General features: G+C 51.3%; 1 protein-coding gene across 1 annotated transcript in view; it reads left to right on the top strand.

Moving 5' to 3' along the window:
- The first annotated feature begins 8,464 nt into the window (after positions 1-8,464).
- Positions 8,465-22,692, top strand: part of LOC141162667 (uncharacterized) — a 42,351-nt gene continuing 28,123 nt past the window's right edge. Inside the window, exons 1-2 of the mRNA XM_073649013.1 lie at positions 8,465-8,877; positions 15,645-15,771. Coding sequence (XP_073505114.1) covers positions 8,559-8,877; positions 15,645-15,771 — 446 coding nt within the window. The 5' untranslated portion in view covers positions 8,465-8,558. The remainder of the gene's footprint in view (positions 8,878-15,644; positions 15,772-22,692) is intronic.

The raw sequence follows: 22,692 nt of genomic DNA on the forward strand, positions 1-22,692 counted from the left end.
CTGGTGGCCTAACCTGCGCAAGGATGTAATAGACTTTGTTTCTGCCTGTGTGTCCTGTGCCCGCAACAAAGTTCCGAGACACCTGCCAGCCGGTCGCCTTCTTCCTCTGCCAGTACCTGCTGCCCCCTGGCAGCATATAGCGATGGACTTCATAACTGATCTTCCCGTCTCTGCCGGTTGTACGGTCATTTGGGTGGTCGCTGACCGCTTTTCCAAGATGGCTCACTTCATTCCCCTGCCAGGCCTCCCGTCTGCACCCGAGCTGGCTAAAGACTTTATCCGCCACATCTTCCGTCTTCATGGCCTGCCCCGTCACATCGTGTCGGATCGTGAGGTACAGTTCACTTCTCGTTTCTGGAGAGCCACTTGTAAATTGCTAGACGTCACCCTGGACTTCTCCTCCGCTTACCACCCACAGTCTAATGGTCAAGTGGAGCGGATCAATCAGATCCTGACCAGTTACCTCCGGCACTTCGTTAATGCCCACCATTCTGACTGGGTGGATCTCCTGCCATGGGCCGAATTCTCGTACAACAATCACGAGAGCGAATCTTCCTCCAAATCCCCGTTTTTTGTAGTCTTCGGTCAGCATCCTCGGATCCCGTTTCCCGTCTCCACCTCGGTGGACAATCCGGCTGCGGAATCTCTTGTTAACAAATTTTCCTCCACATGGGAGAGTACCCGGTCCGCACTCCTTCTGTCATCGAGCGTATGAAAAGACATGCTGACAAAAAACGTCTGGATCCTCCTCAATTCCGTCCAGGGGATAAGGTCTGGCTCTCGTCCAAGTATGTCCGGCTCAAGATTCCTTCCTATAAGTTAGGGCCTCGGTTCATCGGTCCTCTGGAAATCATCAGTCAGATCAACCCGGTGGCCTATAAATTGAAACTCCCGGCCAACTTGCGGATCCCTAACTCCTTCCATGTATCTCTCCTCAAACCTGTGGTACTTAACTCTTTTTCCAAGTCTACAGGCACGCCTCCTGCTCCGGTTTCCGCTGAAAACGAATTTGAGGTAGAGAACATTCTGGCCACCAAAAGGGTAAGAGGGAAGACCTTTTTTCTAGTAGATTGGAAGGGGTTTGGTCCTGAAGAGAGAACGTGGGAGCCCCGGGAGAACATCCATGCCCCTCTCATCCTTGCTAAATTTCTGTCTGGCCTAAAAAAGGGGGGCCTAAAGGGGGGGGTACTGTAGCGTCGGCGTCCCTGCCCTCTGCTAGGCAGGGACGCTGTTCCCCTCACCTCTCTGCTCCGAGCCCGGCGTCCTCCTCCCGCTCTGCTGGCAGCGCGCGCTCCTTCCCGGCCACTGTGCTTAGGGCGCGCGCGCGCGCGCTCCCTCCCTCTTAAAGGGGCCGCGCGCGCCGTCCTAAGGAGTCCCCGGCCAATGGCCGGAGGACTTCACCATATATAAGGCACCTCCTCCAAAATGGAGGTGCCCGAGCAATGTTGTTGCACAGTTCACTACTCTGCTTCAGCCCTCAGGTCCCGTTGCCAGTTACCTGCCTGATTCCTGTCAGAGTCCTGCCAGTTTGCTGTCTGTTTCCTGCCTGATATTCCTGCTACCTGCCTGCTAGCCTGAGGTCCGACGGTCTGCCTTACTACTCCTGTCAGTCTGTCTAAGGACCAGCTTGCCCGCTCACCTGGGAGCGCACATCAACTACCTGCCTGCTTGCCTGAGGTCCGACGGTCTGCCTTACTACTCCTGTCAGTCTGTCTAAGGACCAGCTTGCCCGCTCACCTGGGAGCGCACATCAACTACCTGCCTGCTTGCCTGAGGTCCGACGGTCTGCCTTCCAACTCTTGTCAGTCTGTCTATGGACCAGCTTGCCCGCTCACCTGGGAGCGCACATCTGCTACCTGCCTGCTAGCCTACCTGGAGGCTCTGCCGTCACGTGCTGTGACCACCTGCCTGTCCAGTGACTCCTGCCCGCTCACCTGGGAGCGCTCATCTGCCTGCCTGTTGGTCTTCCTGGAGGCTCTGCCGTCACATGCTGTGACCACCCGATTATCCAGAGACTCTCGCCTGCTCACCTGGGAGCTCACGTCTATCATCTGCCGCCACAGGTCGTACCAATCCTTTACCCAGAGACTGCCCCGGTCACTTGCCGTGACCTCCTGCCCGTTCATCCAGAGACTGCCCCGGTCACTTGCCGTGACCTCCTGCCCGTTCATCCAGAGACTGCCCCGGTCACTTGCCGTGACCTCCTGCCCGTTCATTCAGAGACTGCCCCGGTCACTTGCCATGACCTCCTGCCCGTTCATCCAGAGACTGCACCGGTCACTTGCCGTGATCTCCTGCCCGTTCATCCAGAGACTGCCCCGGTCACTTGCCGTGACCTCCTGTCCGTTCATTCAGAGACTGTCCCAGTCACCTGCTGTGACTGCCTGCCCGTCTACCCTGGTTGCCACCCGCTCCCTTACAAGGACCGCCCCCTTGTATAGTAGCTCAGAGGTTCCGCCTCCCAGACCCGTTACATACATCACTTGCAATTTCCATTGTTAATGCGGTGTGCTTGCGTGTGAGGGATTTCCCTCGCCCCGTCCGCGTCCCACTATCTCGGCACCTGCTACGCAATCCCGGGAGTTGTGGCTTCACCACGCTCCTGCTCCCGCACAGTTGGCGTGACGGCCTGGGCCTGCCTGGTTGGTGATGTCAGCATCCCCGCGCGCAAGCGCCGTTATAGCATCAAGGCCGGATATACAGCTTGACCTGCCGGGGGTGTATTTAAAGGTCCTTGCAGAGATATTTACACCAGCCTCTTGAGAAAGCCTAACATTTCCTAGCAAAACGTGCGTTGAGGCGTTATTCTGCCACCACTGAGGTGTATTGTTTTATCCACATTTCTCACAGCGCACTATCGCCCTCCTGTTTTGTCTTTGGTGAGGTCGCTTTGAAAACAGTACTTATATCCGAATGTTGTTATTTGGTCTACTAGTGCCTGTACTTATGTATAACACACTGCATTGTTTTCATAGTCTCATTTTGTTAAATGACCATCACGGATTGATGCTTTAATGTGCCGTGGCTCTTGGCACCTGGCACCTGCATTGTCATAGATATAGGTCTATTTAATGCTTTGATACTTATTTTTGCTATTTAATAAAACTTTGACATTTTTACAATTTAAGCTCGGTTTTCTCCTTTATGCTCATTCTCAGTTTGTGGCCCAGTGGGACCACTAACCACGCTCACGCCAGAAGATCCAGGCGTGAGCATAACAGTTTGCTCCGACCATGGTCCCCGTTGAGCCCCTTGGTCCTTCGCTTTCAAAGACACGCGCCAAGAAATTTTTTTTTTCCCGAGCTGAAGTCCAAGCGATATTTGCACCTACCCAAATGGAACTATCTGCATTCGTTCCCGCGGAACCACCACGGTACCATGGGAATCCAAAAGAAAGCCGTGCGTTTGTGGAGCAATGCATGCTGCATTTCAAATTCTATGGTCACTATTTTCCCACCGATTGGGTTAAAGTGGCATTTCTGATGTCCTACCTAGTGGATGATGCCTTGAATTGGATCACCCCCCTATGGGAAGCAAGGGATCCTATCATCTCTGACCTAGAGGCCTTCCTGGTGGCTTTTATTATGGTCTTTGATGACCCAGACCCTTCTGCGAATACTTCCTCTTCCAATATCCTGGAGCAGTCTAGATGGGTGACGCGTGAAGTAATCCCACCTGTTCCCCAGCCTTAAAAGGCAGCTACCCACGCAGAATCCACGGAGAATAACAGTGTTCAGCAGACAAGGCAGAATACTTCCCTTCCCAACTCAAGAGGCAGTCCAGACGAGCAAGACGTAGAGGAAAGACGTCACGTCAGGTTCTGTCCTTCCAAATACCCCGTTTCCCAGCCTGTAGAGACAGCTTCCCGGGCAGAATCCATGAAGGTTGACCGTGTTCGTCAGGCAAAGCAGAAGCCAGAACTCAGTCATGAAATCGGATTGCAGTATCGCTGCCGTTGTAAGGAACACCCTAATGGTCTTTGTTCTGTGAAGTTTGAGGAGTCCCAAAGCCTCAGACCAGTAGGAGAGGCTGCCCTTGGTGTTAGTGTTTCCTCTCCACAGATGGCTCTCACTGTAGCAAGTGGAGGCCTCGGTTTAGCCAGAAGTTTCGGGCTGAAAGCCATGAAGAGTCGGTGTCTGATCCACGTCCAACAACTCCAGAATCTGGTTTGGGCATTGTCAGGGGAGGGATGTGCCCTACTCAGAAACAGTCAAAATATGTCTGTACAAATTAAGCTCCAGATTGGAGCATTATACATGAAGAAGATCACATTCCAGGTGCTGTCTGGTTTACCCACAGGTCGTTCAGAGCTGAGAGATCTAGTGCCCGCTCAGGTCTGGGGATCCTACATGGTGTTTCCTGGGGGACTGCTAAGGTACAAGGGGATTCCAGTCCCCATATCTTCAGGACAGTCAGCAGTTTCTTCTTCTTCTTCACCAGATCTGCTAGTCGCTGACTCGCTGTGTGCTGAAGTCTCCGAAGGAAGAGAAGTGGAGGCATTGTTCCCACACAGTCTCGACGATAACCAATGATCTGGCTTCAGGTACCACCCCACCTCGTACATGTGTCATCTTGGAGACCAGACTGAAGACGGTCCCGAAGCAAGGATCTGTCAATAAGTCCATCAAGGCGATGGCTACCCCAAAGTCTCTGCACCCCTCCAACCAGGTGGAAAACCTCTAGTTGTCTCTTGAATCCTCCGGGGTGCTACCTGATGTTAACAAATGGAGAGAGACTTTCCTACACCCTGTTCCTGGTACTTCGCCCACTTCATCTATTAAGCTTGGCAAAGTGTACATCAAGGCGGTGGTTACCCCAAGTCTCTACACCCCTCCAACCAGGTGGAGGACCTCCAGTTGTCCCTTGAATCCTCCGGGGTGCTACCCGATATTAACAAATGGAGAGAGACTTTCCTATCCCCTGTTCCTAGTACTTCGCCCACTTCATCTGATGCTGAAGACGGCTCGATGGGAGGAAGCATCCTAGTCACCAAGATGATGAGACCTGTCTCATTCCCTCTAGTGGACAGAAGAGGTAGTCTTCTTGAAGAGAAGTCTTGGGAGTCCATTGAGAAGGATCGGCCTCCAACTTCTCTGCAGAAAATCCTTGCGGACTTAAAGAAGAGGGGGTGTAAAGGGGGGGGGGGTACTGTAACATCCCTGGCAGTGTTCTGGCATGGCTTACCATCTCCCACCATGCAAGACCACAAACTTACCTACCAGTCCCAGCTGTGCACTGTGCTCCTCTACTTGCTGGGTGCATGTCTCTTGTTTGCAGGCTTAGGGCAGCGGAGCTGGAACTTCCTGAGTCTTAAAGGTACAGTGCGCGCATTCCTAATGTGTCCCCAGCCTATTACTGTGAGGCACTAGATACTTAAGGCACCCCCGCCCAATGGGAGGTGCCTGAGCAACACTTTCTCTCAGTGTGCAACCAATGAATTGCCAGGTCCTGTCCAGCTATCCTGTTTCTGCCACCCTGGGGGCTGAGTACCCAGGCCTGTACCTGTGTCCTGTATCTTTCCTGTTCGGCCACCCTGGGGGCTGAGTACCCAGGCCCGTTACCTGTAACTACTGGGAAATGGATGTTTCGCCCCCAGCAGTTCACCCCCAGCAGTTCGCCCCCAGCAATTCGCCCCCGGGTACATTTCGCCCCAGCACATTTCGTCCCAGCATTTGGCCCCCTGGATGTTTCGCCACCAGCAGTTCGCCTGGATGTTTCACCACCAGCAGTTCGCCCCCGGATGTTTCGCCACCAGCAGTTTGCCCCTGGATGTTTGTACCCTGTTTTACCCCCAGAATTTTGTGTTTGGATGTTTTGCCACTTCGTCCTTGTGGTTCATAAATTCCCATCTGTCATCAATCCATATGTCACCAAAGTACTGCACAGAGTGCTGCACTTTTGTGACATGTTAAATCAACTGTTTCCATCTAATGTACCTGGGGGCGAACTAATGGGGGCGAACTGCTGGGGGCAAATTGCTGGGGGCGAACTGCTGGGATCGAAACTTTCAATAACCGTAACTACTAGTCTATTTCCGCCACCCTGGGGGCTGAATTCCCAGGCTCATATCTGTATCTCGCTCCTGTGTCAGTTCCTGTCTGAACTGTGTCCTAGCCCATTACCTGTTTGTCTCTATGTCCGATCTTTCCCTTTGCCTGCAGTGTCTGTACCAGAGCCTATCTCCTTCCTGTTGTCTCTGTACTCCAGTTTGTGAGTGTGTCCACTCGCTACTTCATAGCAAGTACCTTGTGTGTATCTGGCTCTGCTTGTCCCGTTTTCCTGCCCCTGTATCTACCTTCTGGGATCTAGCTACCTTCCTGTGCTTTCCTGACCCTGTCTGTTCCATGTGAACAGAGCCCTGTCCCGCCTGGCTGCTCCTGCGGCATTCCCGCCTGGTCGCTCCTGCATCATTCCCGCCTGGCCGCTCCTGTGGCATTCCCATCTGGCCGCTCCTGCGGCATTCCTGCCTGGCCGCACCTGCAGCTCTGCTCTGCCCTGCTCTGCTTCCTGTCCGCACCTGCGGCTCTGCCCTGCTCTCCTCCACTTCCCGTCCACACCTGCTGCTCTGCCCTGCTCTGCTCCACTTCCCGTCCGCACCTGCGACTCTGCTCCTGTATTCCAGTCTGTACTGGTCCCTATCCAGCCTATCTACCTGCCTGCCTGAATACCAGCCATGCCCGCCAGTACCTGACCGTTCCTGCATACCCCGGAGTGGATCAACAGCTGTGTGACTGGGGTCTGCCCTGGAGTAGCACCTGGGCCACCTCCCTCGTCCCTCCTTGGTTCACGGAGTCGACCAAACTGCCGTATGATCCAGAGTCGGATCTGGCGAGGCCCCTAGTCAAGCCACTCCAGGCACTCCTCAGTTCGTGGCCTAGTGGGACCACTAACCACGTTCACACGTAAGATCCAGGCGTGAGCGTAACACAATGTTTTACCCAAAAATAGCTTTATGCAGGGCTATTGTGACATGCAGAAGTAGTGCTGTTGCAGAGTGTGACATGCAGAAGTAGTGCTGTTGCAGAGTTTGACATGCAGAAGTAGTGCTGTTGCTTTAAAAACATTCAGCAACTATTAGAAGTAACACAAGCACAGTAGACAGGAAGTGTTGTACTCCAGAAACATCCAGCAACTAGAGGGGTTAACACAGTCACCGGAGAAGGGGAGTGTTTTAGCAGAGCCCCAGGGGGATTGTGGGGAAGTTGTTTACTGTCTGGCTGGAGCCAAAGAGAAAGGTGGTATATGTGTTCTGTATCTCACAGAAGCGCCCCTGCAAGTAAAAAGGATTCAAGTCAGGAGTGAAACAAAGCACAGGTCAGGTAGAGTTCCCGAACTAGGAGTGCAGAGTATTGTCAGGCAGAAAGATAAGCACTGGAAGAAATGGTGTCGCAGGGATTATCTCCCTCAGCAAACCCCCCCCTCCATCTCACTGTGCTGTAAAGAATGCTGTGTTCATTAATGTGCCTTTGCATTAGATCTGTGCTGTCCTGTACTACTGGGAAGACTGTGAACTGCTGTGCGGCTAAGGAAACTGTACTGTTTGTCACTGGAGCCTGTTGCTCATAAGACTTAACTTGCACTGGCTGTGTGGCTTCTTATTAAATGCTACTGTTCTACCGTTTATGAGGACTCTTGTCAAGTGTATCTGGTCAGCAAGTGAAACAACCTACGTGTCTGTGCCTGAGGGTCAATACCCCTGTATGCCTGAGAGAAGCTGCAGCACATGGTCTATGGTCGCCCTGAGTAATGGTTCCCCCAGGATTCCAAAGAATTCATGTAACCTGTCTCGCCCCTATCTGAACCTAGCGGCGTACGTGTAACATTATGAAAAGTGAAATGTCTGAGCTCCCATTCCATGGATAGATCCTTTCTTCTCAAGATTTGAAGATTGACCTAGATAGCATTTAACTCACCGGTCTATATTGGTCTTGTCTTGTGGGTCAATGTAAATGGTGGTGCCTTTTGGAATACACTTACTACTACCGATGCTCCATTCAGGAAAGTGGGAGCAGTCCAGTCCCAGAAGTTGTCTAATGAGAAGCTCTGTTCTTGTCTTACATAATCGCAGCTATGTGACTATTTTAAGGGTCACAACCTGACAATTTGACCAAATCCAAGCTTCCTTCTGAGGATCCCTGATGAAGGATTGGAGGACCCCTTAGAATCTGTATCAGAGAAGTTGTAGTCTAAAGGTTCCACTTTAAAGATACACTCATGTTCTTTGCAGACCCTTTATTGCAAGAAAAGAGGGTTTAATCTGAAAATCAGGCAATAGTTACCTACAAACAGACCACAGGAGAGCAGCAGCTGGTATTCTGCCTATAACAATGTTCTTTCTGTCCAAGCACAACTGAAGATTAACAAGTCTTTGACCAGAAGTAGGACTATTCCTGAACCAAGTCAATGATCTGCTGCACCAGTGGGTGTCAAGTTTGTTTTCAATCTTACTAGAGGAAGGGTTAAAGTCCTCCTCATATCATACCACGTATACAGCAGAGCTGCAAGAAATCCCTTTCACTTTCATTCTGTTAGATATTGAGATCTTGTAGAAAGCAGCTATGGATTCTCGGTCCATGAGAGATTTTATCAAGAATTTCAGGCTGGAAAACTGCGTCCGTGGTAATCAGGGATACTCCCGGGTTCTCCTGCAGCTCTTCGGTTACACCGGTCATGGGAAATCCTCCTTCATCAACTCCTGTAAGTACGTGGTGGACGATGGACCCTATACAGCCTACGCTAAGGTGGCCGGGTCAGAGGAGAAGCCTGAGACCATGATAAGGAACGCGTATGAGCTGACGGAGACCATCACCCTGGTGGACAACCGAGGATGTGTGAAGATGAACAAGGATGAGACCGGGGAGATCTACGCTCAGCTGGGTGAGTCCAGGAGCTTTAATTAACTCTGGTAACATTTTGTAGCAAATTATTTAAATCAACTGAAGTGGAGATCTATCATTAAACGGAATCTGTCAGTAGGATCCACCCTGCTAAGATGTCTATGTAACGGGTCTGGGAGGTGGAACCTCTGAGCTACTATACAAAGGGGCAGTCCTTGTAAGGAAGCAGGTGGCTCCCAGGAAAGATGGGCAGGTAGTCACGGCAAGTGACAGGGACAGTGTCTGGGTAGAAGGGCAGGAGGATACGGCAAATGACAGGGACAGTCTCTGGGCTGAAGGGCAGGAGGACACAGCAAGTGACGGCAGAGCCTCCAGGTAGGCTAGCAGGCAGGTAGCAGATGTGCGCTCCCAGGTGAGCGGACAAGAGTTTCTGGACAGGCAGGTGGTCACAGCACGTGACGGCGGAGCCTCCAGGTAGGCTAGCAGGCAGGTAACAGGTGAGCGCTCCCAGGTGAGCGGGCAAGAGTCTCTGGACAGGCAGGTGGTCACAGCACGTGACGGCGGAGCCTCCAGGTAGGCTAGCAGGCAGGTAACAGGTGAGCGCTCCCAGGTGAGCGGGCAGACTGGTCCATAGACAGACTGGCAGGTGATGGTAGGCAGACTGTTGGACCGCAGGAAAGCACACAGATTAGTCAGGAATCAGGCAGGAATCTGGCAGGTAACTGGCAGGTATCTGGTAACGGGACCTGAGGGCTGAAGCAGAGTTGAGAGGCTTTGCCTTATATACTAATGGTACGTGACCCAACTTTTCCATCCTGATTTCCATGCAGCCTTCCCTATATCTCTCTGCTCCTACTATATACTAATGGTACGTGACCCAAGTTACACTACCCACCCCCCACTTTCATTTATGACCTTGTTTACTGAACCTTTGAGTATCCTACATCTGGTTCAGCCTTCAGCTGATCAAGATGAGCACAGACCACTCCCCTCTGGTTCACAGCTGAATGCATTTTGTAGGCCATATATTGAGAACTAGGAGTCTGTGTCAGACTGAAGTCTGTGTCCCTCAGCTTAAGTGTCCATGAGCTGAAGTATTGAGAAATTTGAATGAATCCTGAATTGAACCTGAAGTGAACTGAAGGTACCTGGATACTAAGTCACAGTAAACAATGTTTGTTTTTGTTTTCACTCTCACCCCCTTAATCCTTCACTTCTTTCAACCACCCCTAATCCCTACACCTGGAAAGGAACTCTTCATCTCTCCCTCCATTCTCCCCACCCATCTCACCTCTTCCTCAGAGCTATTCCACAACATACAATCCTTTGTCTCCAAACACAGACAGCCACCTCATGCCCTCTCCTGCTCCCACCTAATAACGCTTTCTCTGCTCCTCCTTACTGCCGGCGACATCTCTCCAAATCCTGGCCCTCCTCACCACATCCCTACATTCACTTCCACCTCCTACCCACGATCTATCCCAAACTCTCGTAACCCTTCTAACCTTACACCCATCCGCCCAGCCCCCGCTTCCCCAGTTCCACTAACAGGAGCTCTATGGAACGCTCGCTCTGTCTGCAATAAACTTTCCTACATACACGATCTCTTCATCGCTATCAAGCTTTCCTTCCTCGGAATCACTGAAACCTGGCTCACCCCCTCCGACACAACCTCTCCTGCTGCACTTTCGTATGGCGGATTCCACCTCTCTCATACCCCCCGCCCCAACGGCAAGCACGGTGGAGGAATAGGTTTCCTCCTCTCAGAAAACTGCTCCTTCACCCAGATCCCACTGCCGCCCGCAATTACTCTCCTGTCTTTTGAAGTGCACTGTGTGCGCATCTACTCCCCCTCCAACCTCCAACTGGCTGTCATCTACCGCCCCCCAGGATCAGCCACCACTTTCTTTGACCACTTCACCACCTGGCTACTTCATTTCCTCTCTGTTGACATCCCCACTATCCTCATGGGCGACTTTAACATCCCCATTGATACTTCCCTCTCAGCTGCCTCTAAGCTTCTAGCCCTCACTTCCTCCTTTGGTCTTACCCAGTGGTCTTCCACACCCACCCACAAAGACGGCCACACGCTGGACCTCATCTTCACCCGCCTCTGTTCCCTATCTAACCTCTCTAACTCACCTCTCCCTCTCTCTGACCACAACCTACTCACATTCTCTTCTCTCTCCTCCCCGGGGCAACAATCCCCACTCCACAAACTTGAATACCCTCGTAGAAATCTCAAACACCTTGACCTACACTCTCTCTCTGAATCCCTCCTCCCTCTTACAGACATTAGTTCCTTACATGATGCAGATGCTGCTGCCACTTTATACAACACCACAACAGCTGCAGCTCTCGATTCGGTCGCCCCCCTCATGCATACCAAGACTCGCACAATCAACAGACAACCCTGGCACACCAGCCTAACTAAAGAACTGCGACGGGCCTCCAGGGCTGCTGAACGTAGATGGAAAAGGTCCCACTCCCATGAGCACTTCATCGCATTCAAACAGTCCCACAGTACCTTCAAGTCCACACTCACTGCAGCAAAACAAACATACTTCACATCTCTCATATCCTCCCTGTCCCACAACCCCAAACAACTATTCAACACCTTCAATTCTCTCCTCCGTCCCCCAGTGCCTCCTCCCTCTCCTCTTATTTCAGCCGAAGACTTTGCCTCATTCTTCAAGCAGAAGATTGACACCATCAGACAAAGCTTTTGCCTAAAGCCCCCACAGCCCCTCCCCACACCTACTCAACCCTCCTCCTCCAAAACTACATTCTCCACCATTTCTGAAGATCAACTTTCCTCCTTACTCTCCAAATCACACCTCACCACCTGTAAACTTGACCCAATCCCGTCCCACCTCATCCCAAACCTTACCACTATCTTCATCCCAGCCCTAGCCCACCTCTTCAACCTGTCACTAACAACTGGTGTCTTCCCCTCATGTTTCAAACATGCCTCAATCACACCCATCCTCAAAAAGCCCTCCCTTGACCCATCCTCTGTGTCTAGCTATCGCCCCATATCACTTCTCCCCTATGCCTCAAAACTACTGGAACAACATGTCCATTCTGAACTGTCCTCCCACCTCTCCTCCTGCTCCCTCTTTGACCGCCTACAATCTGGTTTCCGACCGCACCATTCTACTGAAACTGCACTGACTAAAGTCACAAACGACCTACTAACCGCCAAATCTAAGCGACACTACTCTGTCCTCCTCCTCCTAGACCTGTCATCTGCCTTTGACACAGTGGACCATTCCCTCTTACTACAGACTCTCTCATCTCTTGGCATCACAGACTTGGCCCTATCCTGGATCTCCTCATACCTAACAGACCGGACATTCAGTGTCTCCCACTCACACACCACCTCTTCATCTCGCCCCCTATCTGTCGGTGTCCCCCAAGGTTCAGTTCTAGGACCCCTGCTCTTCTCCATCTACACCTTAGGCCTGGGACAGCTCATAGAGTCTCATGGCTTTCATTATCACCTCTATGCTGATGACACACAGATCTACCTCTCTGGACCCGATATCACCTCCGTATTAACCAAAATCCCACAATGTCTGTCTGCTATTTCATCCTTCTTCTCTGCTAGATTTCTAAAACTTAACATGGACAAAACAGAATTCATCATCTTTCCGCCATCTCATTCAACCCTCCCAACTGACCTATCCATCATAGTCAATGGCTGCCACTCTCCCCAGTCCCTCAAGCTCGCTGCCTCGGGGTAACCCTGGACTCGGAACTCTCCTTCAAACCACATATCCAAGCCCTTTCCACTTCCTGCCGACTCCAACTTAAAAATATCTCCCGGATCCGCACATTCCTAAACCATGAATCTGCAAAAACACTAATGCACGCCCTCATCATCTCCCGCCTTGACTACTGCAACCTCCTGCTCTGTGGCCTCCCCTCTAACACTCTCGCACCCCTCCAATCTATCATAAACTCTGCTGCTCGACTAATCAACCTGTCCCCCCGCTATTCCCCGGCCTCTCCTCTCTGTCAATCTCTTCACTGGCTCCCCATTGCCCAGAGACTCCAGTTCAAAACCCTAACCATGACATACAAAGCCATCCACAACCTGTCTCCTCCATATATCTCCGACCTAGTCTCCCGTTACATACCTGCACGCAACCTCCGATCCTCACAAGATCTCCTGCTCTACTCCCCTCTTATCTCCTCCTCCCACAACCGTATACAAGATTTCTCCCGTGCTTCCGCCCTACTCTGGAACTCTCTACCCCAACGTATCAGACTCTCGCCTACCGTGGAAACCTTCAAAAGGAACCTGAAGACCCACCTCTTCCGACAAGCCTACAACCTGCAGTAACCACCGCTCCACCATACCGCTGCACGACCAGCTCTACCCTCACCTACTGTATCCTCACCCATCCCTCGTAGATTGTGAGCCCTCGCGGGCAGGGTCCTCGCTCCGCCTGTACCAGTCGCTGTCACATTGTGTTCAAGATTATTGAAATTGTTCTTGTATTATACCCCCTTTTTCACATGTAAAGCGCCATGGAATAAATGGCGCTATAATAATAAATAATAATAATAATAATATATGGAGAGATCCTCCGGCCATTGGCCGGGGACTCCTTAGGGCGGCGCGCGCGGGCCCTTTAAGAGAGGGGGAGCGCGCGCGCGCCCTAAGAACAGTGACCGGGGAGGAGCGCGCGCTGCCAGCAGAGTGGGAGGAAGACGCCAGGCACGGAGCGGAGAGGTGAGGGGAACAGCGTCCCTGCCTAGCAGGAGGCAGGGACGCCGACGCTACAGTCTATATAGTCATGCTGGTCATTGGAAGCTGAATAAAATGACACCTTGATGTCTGCGATCCGATGTCTTATTCCAGAGATATCCAACGTTTTTCTCATATTTAAATCAGCTGTTAAGATCTATGGGCGGGGCATAGATCTCTCTGAGATTCTGCCTCCAGAGTTTGTGTTTTATGAAAGGAGGCATTACCAGTGTGAGACCTATAATGACTGACAGTCTGCTCTCCTGATCTACATGTCTCACACTGGTAACGCCCCCTGTCATTTACAATAAGCTCTGGAGGCGGAGTCTCAGGGAGACCTATGCCACTCACATAGATCTTAACAGCTCATTTACATAAAAGGAAAATGTGGATTTCTCTGGAATAAGACATCGGATCGTAGATATGAAGGTGTCAGGCAAAATTTATTTTTGTCCTAGTTTTAAAAATGTGAGATGTCTTAAATCTCCACCCCCTGCTCATTTGGAAGAGGCTACATAGAACTCACTCTTGCTTTCCCCCTAACAAGGAATTTTTATTACCGCCATAAAACGTCAGCAAGCATACTGGTATACCCTGGATTCTCCCTCCAAAATCCTATTGTCTAACTGTACAAACTTTTAATGTCGATTTGATTAATGCCCATGACTGTCCCAAACACAGGAACCACATTTTTGAGATGTTCACCTTTTTCCAATTGTGATGGTGTGGTTTTCGTGGCTGGGAGACCACCAGGAACCTGGGAAATGGGTTCTGAGCTTCTGAGCGTCATAGAGATATCATATTTGATATCCATCTTCATGAATATGGGTGACGGAAAACATGATGTCTCCATCTTGGATGTGGGAGACCCCCATACCAAGATATGAAATCTGAAGGATTTTTATGTCTTATGCAGCTGGGTGGGTTCACGAAACCGAGCCCCCATGTGAGGTAAACAACATGGGTGTCTCCTAGAGTTTTGGCCCCTTACTAAAAACCAGAACGGCCATTTTACTTCATTCTTACCCGGGACGTCAGACGCATGCACTCCTCGCTGCGTGGAAGAATCACATTTAATTTCCGGGGAGCCGCCCCCCCCACAGAATCTGAGACCATCACCTCGTGGCGCAGGTTTTGCTATTATTTTCCCCTTTTATTTTAATAACTGTTTTATGCATACATGTAAATTGTCTCCTTTATAATATCTTGTATATCTTTTGTAAACACTGCCCACTTTCGGGAGTAAATCATTATTATTTACCAGCTTCGTTCTTCTTGTCCTATGTCGAGCAAACACGTTCCTCACCCGCTAATTCACGTTACATAACCGGTACCCGATCCACCTGTTAAGCGATCGGTGTTGGCAGTATACCAGTATTTATGTGATATTGTGGTTTGAGGGTGGCTGGTCGGAGGTATATATATGTTCCTGGAAGGAACTGGTGGTATATATACGTCCTGTCACATCACGTGCCGCAATAGTCGACATAAATTAGAGCAGCTGCACCCGTGCTTATCCTCGGTCAATACCGTGTTTGACCAGCAGGATAAGGGGGCGCCAGAGGGCTGCAAGGTCTGACCCAAGTGTTTTTCCTGACAGAAGGTATCATTTTATTCAGCTTCATATCACCTGCTGCCCCTATAGATGGCTCAGGAGGGACGATAACTGACTGATTCCCTTTATCCATAAAATCACCTTTTGGGGTTTGTTTCCCTTTTTTGTGATATATTTCAGTGTCTGTTACACTCAGCCTTAACAAACAGTGGCTGTTACAGTGATGTAGTGGCTGTGAGCCGCCTGCGGGGGGAGGTGTCAGCACATTCCTGCACGAGGCGAGTAAGTATCAGAAGCTTTGCCTTGTGCTCCGTACTGATATCAGACATACTGCTATCGTGTCCGCTGATATCAGCCAGTGAAGAAGAATGATGAGAGTTGTGCTGCGACAACTCAATTACTGGTTATAGAAATATGAAGCAGAAGTTCCCAGGAAACAACCATCCACAGGGGGCGCCGCAATCACTGCTATTTGAATTAATTTCTTGTGATTTAGGAAACTTCCTCCCTCTGGAGACTGAAGTAGAATGGCAGAAGGACTTCAAGGACATGATGGAGATCGTGCTGAAGTCAGAGACGCAGGAGCAGAACGTGGAGCTGATAGTCCCAGTGCTCATCTACAGGTAAAACGCCTAGAAAGGGGGAAGAAATCATAGAGACAGACCACGGAGGCAGACCACGGAGAGAGACCACGGAGGGAGACCACGGAGAGAGACCATGGAGGGAGACCACGGGGAGAGACAAAGGGGACAGAACACAGAGGGAGACCACGGAGAGCGACCACGGAGATAGACAAGGGAGAGAGACCACGGAGGGAGACCACGGAGAGTGACCACGGACAGAGACAAGGGAGACAGACCACGGAGGGAGACAAGGGAGACAGACTAAGGAAACAGACCATGGAGCACACACTATAAAGACAGACCACGGATCATACACCACAGAGTCAGACCACGGATCACACACCACAGAGACAGACCACGGATAGAGAGACAGCAGAGACAGACCACAGAGCACACACCACAGAGACAGAACACAGAGATAGACCAATAAGAAAGACCACAAAGCACACACCATATAGACATACCATAAAGACAGACCACAGAGAGAGATCATAGACAGAGATGACAAAGACAAATCACAGAGCGCACACCATATAGACAGACCAGGGAGCACACACCATACAGATAGACCACGGAGAGAGACCAATAAGAAAGACCACGAAGCACACACCATAGAGACAGACCATCAAGACAGAACACAGAGACAGACCACAGAGCACACAGCATAGAGACAGACCACAGAGCACCCACCACAGAGACAGACCACAGAGCACACACCATAGAGACAGACCACAGAGCACCCACCAAGGAGACAGACCTGGAGCACACACCATAGAGCCAGACCACAGAGCATACACCAAAGAGACAGAGAACACACCACCGAGACAGACCATAGAGACAAACCACGGAGCACATTCCATAGAGACAGACCACAAAACACACACCAGAGACAGACTACGGAGCATACACTGTAGAGACAGGCCACCGAGCTCACACCACAGAGACAGACCACGGAGAACACACCACAGAGACAGACTTCGGAGCACACACCATAGAGACAGACCTTGGAGCTTACACCACAGAGACAGACAATGGAGCACGCACCATAGATACAAACCACGGAGCACACACCATAGAGACAGACCTCGGAGCACACACCAGAGAGACAGACCACAGAGCTCACACCACAGAGAAAGACCACAGAGACACACCACGGAGCACACCACAGAGACAGACCATGGAGTTCACAGCATAGAGACAGACCACAGAGCACCCACCAAGGAGACGGACCCGGCACACACCACAGAGACAGACCACAGAGCACACACCAGAGACAGACTAGGGAGCATACATTGTAGAGACAGGCCACAGAGCTCACACCTCCGAGACAGACCACTGAGCACACTCCATAGAGACAGACCACAGAGCATACCCCATAGAGTCAGACCACAGAACACACACCACAGAGACAGACCACGGAAGACACACTACTGAGACAGACCACGGAGGACACACCATAGAGATAGACCATGGAGCACACAGCATAGAGACAGGCCACAGAGCTCACAACACAGAGACAGACCACGGAGCACACACCACAGAGACAGACCACGGAGGACACACCATAGAGGCAGACCTCGGATCACACACCACAGAGACAGACCACTGAGCACACACCACAGAGACAGACCACTGAGCACACACCACAGAGACAAACCACGGAGTACACACCATAGAGACAGACCTCGGAACTCACAACACAGAGACAGACCACGGAGCATGCACCATAGAGACAAACCACGGAGCACACACCATAGAGACAGACCTCGGAGCACACACCACAGAGACAGACCACAGAGCTCACACCACAGAGACAGACCACAGAGCACACACCACAGAGACAGACCACGGAGCACACACCACAGAGACAGAACACGGAGCACACACCACAGAGACAGACCACGGATGACACACTACAGAGACAGACCACGGAGGACACACCATAGAGACCGACCATGGAGCACAAAGCATAGAGACAGGCCACAGAGCTCACAACACAGAGACAGACCACGGAGAACACACCACAGAGACAGACCACGGAGGACACACCATAGAGACAGACCTCGGATCACACACCACAGAGACAGACCACTGAGCACACACCACAGAGACAGACCACTGAGCACACACCACAGAGACAGACCACTGAGCACACACCACAGATATAAACCACGGAGTACACACCATAGAGACAGACCTCGGAGCTCACACCACGGAGACAGACCACGGAGCATGCACCATAGAAACAAACCACGGAGCACACACCATAGAGACAGACCTCGGAGCACACACCACAGAGACAGACCACAGAGCTCACACCACAGAGACAGACCACAGAGCACACACCACAGAGACAGACCACGGAGCACACACCACTGAGACAGAACACGGAGCACACACCACAGAGACACACCAGAGAGAACACCACAGAGAGACCACAGAGCACACAGCATAGAGACAGACCACAGAGCACCCACCAAGGAGACAGACCCAGAGCACACGACAGAGACAGACCACAGAGCACACAACTTACAGACGGACCATGGAGACAAACCACGGAGTACAGACCATAGAGACAAACCACAAAACGCACACCAGAGACAGACTACGGAGCATACACCATAGAGATAGGCCATAGAGCTCACACTTCAGAGACAGACAACTGAGCACACACCATAGAGACATACCACAGTGCATACCCCACAGAGACAGACCACAGAGCACACACCATAGAGACAGACCAAGGATGACACACTACAGAGACAGACCATGGAGCACACACCACAGAGACAGACGACGAAGCACACACCATAGAGACAGACCATGGAGCACACACCATAGAGACAGACCACAGAGCATACACCACAGAGACAGACCAGGGAGATCACACCACAGAGACAGACCATGGAGACAAACCACAGAGAACATACCATAGGGACAGACCACTGAGAACACAACATAGAGACAGACCACGCAGCATACACCATAGAGACAGGCAAAAGAGCTCAAACCACAGACAAAGACCACGGAGCACACACCATAGAGACAGACCACGGAGCCTCCAACACAGAGAGAGACCAGAGAGCATACATCATACAGACAGACCACAGAGCACACACCACAGAGACAGACTCCGGAGCACAAAACATAGAGACAGACCATGGAGCCCCCAACATAGAGACACACCACAGAGCACACACCATAGAGACAGATCACAGAGCACACACCATAGAGACAGACCACGGAGCACACAACTTAGAGACAGACCACTGAGCACACACCATAGAGACAGAACACAGAGCCCCCAACAAAGAGAAAGACCACAGAGCATACACCATAGAGACAGATCACAGAGTACACACCATAGAGACAGACCACGGAGCACACACCATAGAGACAGACCACTGAGCACACACCATAGAGACAGACCACGGAGCACACACCATAGAGACAGACCACTGAGCACACACCATAGAGACAGACCACGGAGCACACACCATAGAGACAGACCACAGAGCATACACCATAGAGACAGACCACAGAGTACACACCATAGAGACAGACCACGGAGCACACACCATAGAGACAGACCACTGAGCACACACCATAGAGACAGACCACGGAGCACACACCATAGAGACAGACCATGGAGCACACACCATAGAGACAGACCACGGAGCACATATCATAGAGACACACCATAGAGCACACAACATAGAGACAGACCACAGAGCATACCCCACAGAGACAGGCCACAGAGCTCACAACATAGAGACAGACCACGAAGCACACAACATAGAAACAGACCACTGAGCACACACCATAGAGACAGACCATGGAGACAAACCATAGAGACAGACCATGGAGACAAACCACAGAGAAAATACAATAGAGACAGACCACGGAGCATACACTGTAGAGACAGGCCACAGAGCTCACACCATAGAGACAGGCAACCGAGCTCACACCATAGAGACAGACCACAGAGCACATACCACAGAGACAGACCACTGAGCACACACCATAGAGACAGACCACGGAGCACACACCATAGAGACAGACCATGGAGCACACACCATAGAGACAGACCACTGAGCATACCCCACAGAGACAGACCACGGAGCACATATCATAGAGACACACCATAGAGCACACAACATAGAGACAGACCACAGAGCATACCCCACAGAGACAGGCCACAGAGCTCACAACATAGAGACAGACCACGAAGCACACAACATAGAAACAGACCACTGAGCACACACCATAGAGACAGACCATGGAGACAAACCATAGAGACAGACCATGGAGACAAACCACAGAGAAAATACAATAGAGACAGACCACGGAGCATACACTGTAGAGACAGGCCACAGAGCTCACACCATAGAGACAGGCAACCGAGCTCACACCATAGAGACAGACCACGGAGCACATACCATAGAGACAGACCACAGAGCATACACCACAGAGACAGACCACGGAGCACACACAATAGAGACAGACCACAGAGCACACACCATAGAGACAGACCACTGAGCACATACCATAGAGACTGACCACGGAGCACACACCATAGAGACAGACTACGGAGCACACACCATATAGACAGGCCAAGGAGCACACACCATAGAGACAGACCACTGAACACACACCATAGAGACTGACCACGGAGCACACACCATAGAGACAGGCCACGAAACACACCAGTGACAGACCACTGAGCACACACCACAGAGACAGACCAAGGAGCACAAACCATAGAGACAGACCAAGGAGCACACATCATAGAGACAGAACACAGAGCACACACCATAGAGACAGACCACTGAGCACACACCATAGAGACAGACCACAGAGCACACAGCATAGAGACAGACCACGGAGCACACACCACTGAGCACACACCACAGAGACAGACCACGGAGCACACACCACAAAGACAGACCACGGAGCACAAACCATAGAGATAGACCATGGAGCGCAAACCATAGAGATAGACAATGGAGCACACACCATAGAGACTGACTACGGAGCACAAACCATAGAGACAGAACACGAAGCACACACCATAGAGACAGACCACGAAACACACCAGAGACAGACCACTGAGCACACACCATAGAGACAGACCAGGGAGCACACACCATAGAGATAGACCATGGAGCACACACCATAGAGACAGACTACGGAGCACAAACCATAGAGACAGAACACAGAGCACACACCATAGAGACAGACCACGAAACACACCAGAGACAGACCACTGAGCACACACCATAGAGACAGACCATGGAGCACACACCATAGAGACAGACCACGGAGCACAAACCATAGAGACAGAACACGGAGCACACATAGAGACAGACCACTGAGCACACACCATAGAGACAGACCACTGAGCACACACCTTAGAGACAGACCACGGAGCACACACCATAGAGACAGATCACTGAGCACACATAGAGACAGACCACTGAGCACACACCATAGAGACAGAGCAAGGAGCACACACCATAGAGACAGACCACGGAGCACAAACCATAAAGATAGGCCACAGAGCACACACCATAGAGACAGACCACGGAGCTCACACCATAGAGACAGACCACAGAGCACACACCATAGAGACAGACCACAGAGCACCCACCACAGAGACAGACCACGGAGCACACACCATAGAGACAGACCACAGAGCACACACCATAGAGACAGACCAAGGAGCACACACCACAAAGACAGACCACGGAGCACACACCATAGAGACAGACCATGGAGCACAAACCATAGAGATAGACCATAGAGCTCACACCATAGAGACAGACCACAGAGCACACACCATAGAGACAGACCACAGAGCACACACCATAGAGACAGACCACAGAGCACACACCATAGAGACAGACCACAGAGCACCCACCACAGAGACAGACCAGAGAGCACACACCATAGAGACAGACCACGGAGCACACACCATAGAGACAGACCACAGAGCACACACCATAGAGACAGACCAAGGAGCACACACCACAAAGACAGACCACGGAGCACACACCATAGAGACAGACCATGGAGCACAAACCATAGAGATAGACCATGGAGCACACATCATAGAGACAGACCAGAGAGCACACACCATAGAGACAGACCACGGAGCACAAACCATAGAGACAGACCACAGAGCACACACCACAGAGACAGACGAAGGAGCACACACCACAAAGACAGACCACGGAGCACACACCATAGAGATAGACCATGGAGCACACACCATAGAGATAGACCATGGAGCACACACCATAGAGACAGACCACGGAGCACACACCATAGAGACAGACCACGGAGCACACACCATAGAGATAGACCATGGAGCACACACCATAGAGACAGACCACGGAGCACACACCATAGAGACAGACCACAGAGCACCCACCACAGAGACAGACCACGGAGCATACACCATAGAGACAGACCACAGAGCACACACCATAGATACAGACTACAGAGCACACACCATAGATACAGACTACAGAGCACACACCATAGAGACAGACCACGGAGCACACACCATAGAGACAGACCACGGAGCATACACCATAGAGACAGACTACAGAGCTCACACCATAGAGACAGACCACTGAGCTCACACCATAGAGACAGACCGTGGAACACAAACAATAGAGACAGACCACGGAGCACACACCATAGAGACAGACCACATCACATACCATAGAGAAAGACCACGGAGCATACACCGTAGAGACAGACTACACAGCTCACACCATAGAGACAGACCACGGAGCATACACCGTAGAGACAGACCACAGAGCACACACCATAGAGACAGACCACGGAGCACACACCACAAAGACAGACCACTGAGCACACACCATAGAGACAGACCACTGAGCACACACCATA

Source organism: Phyllobates terribilis, unplaced genomic scaffold (genome assembly GCF_046119375.1).
Source record: "Phyllobates terribilis strain yellow unplaced genomic scaffold, ASM4611937v1 Scaffold_9__5_contigs__length_417890890, whole genome shotgun sequence".
Lineage (NCBI taxonomy): Eukaryota > Metazoa > Chordata > Amphibia > Anura > Dendrobatidae > Phyllobates > Phyllobates terribilis.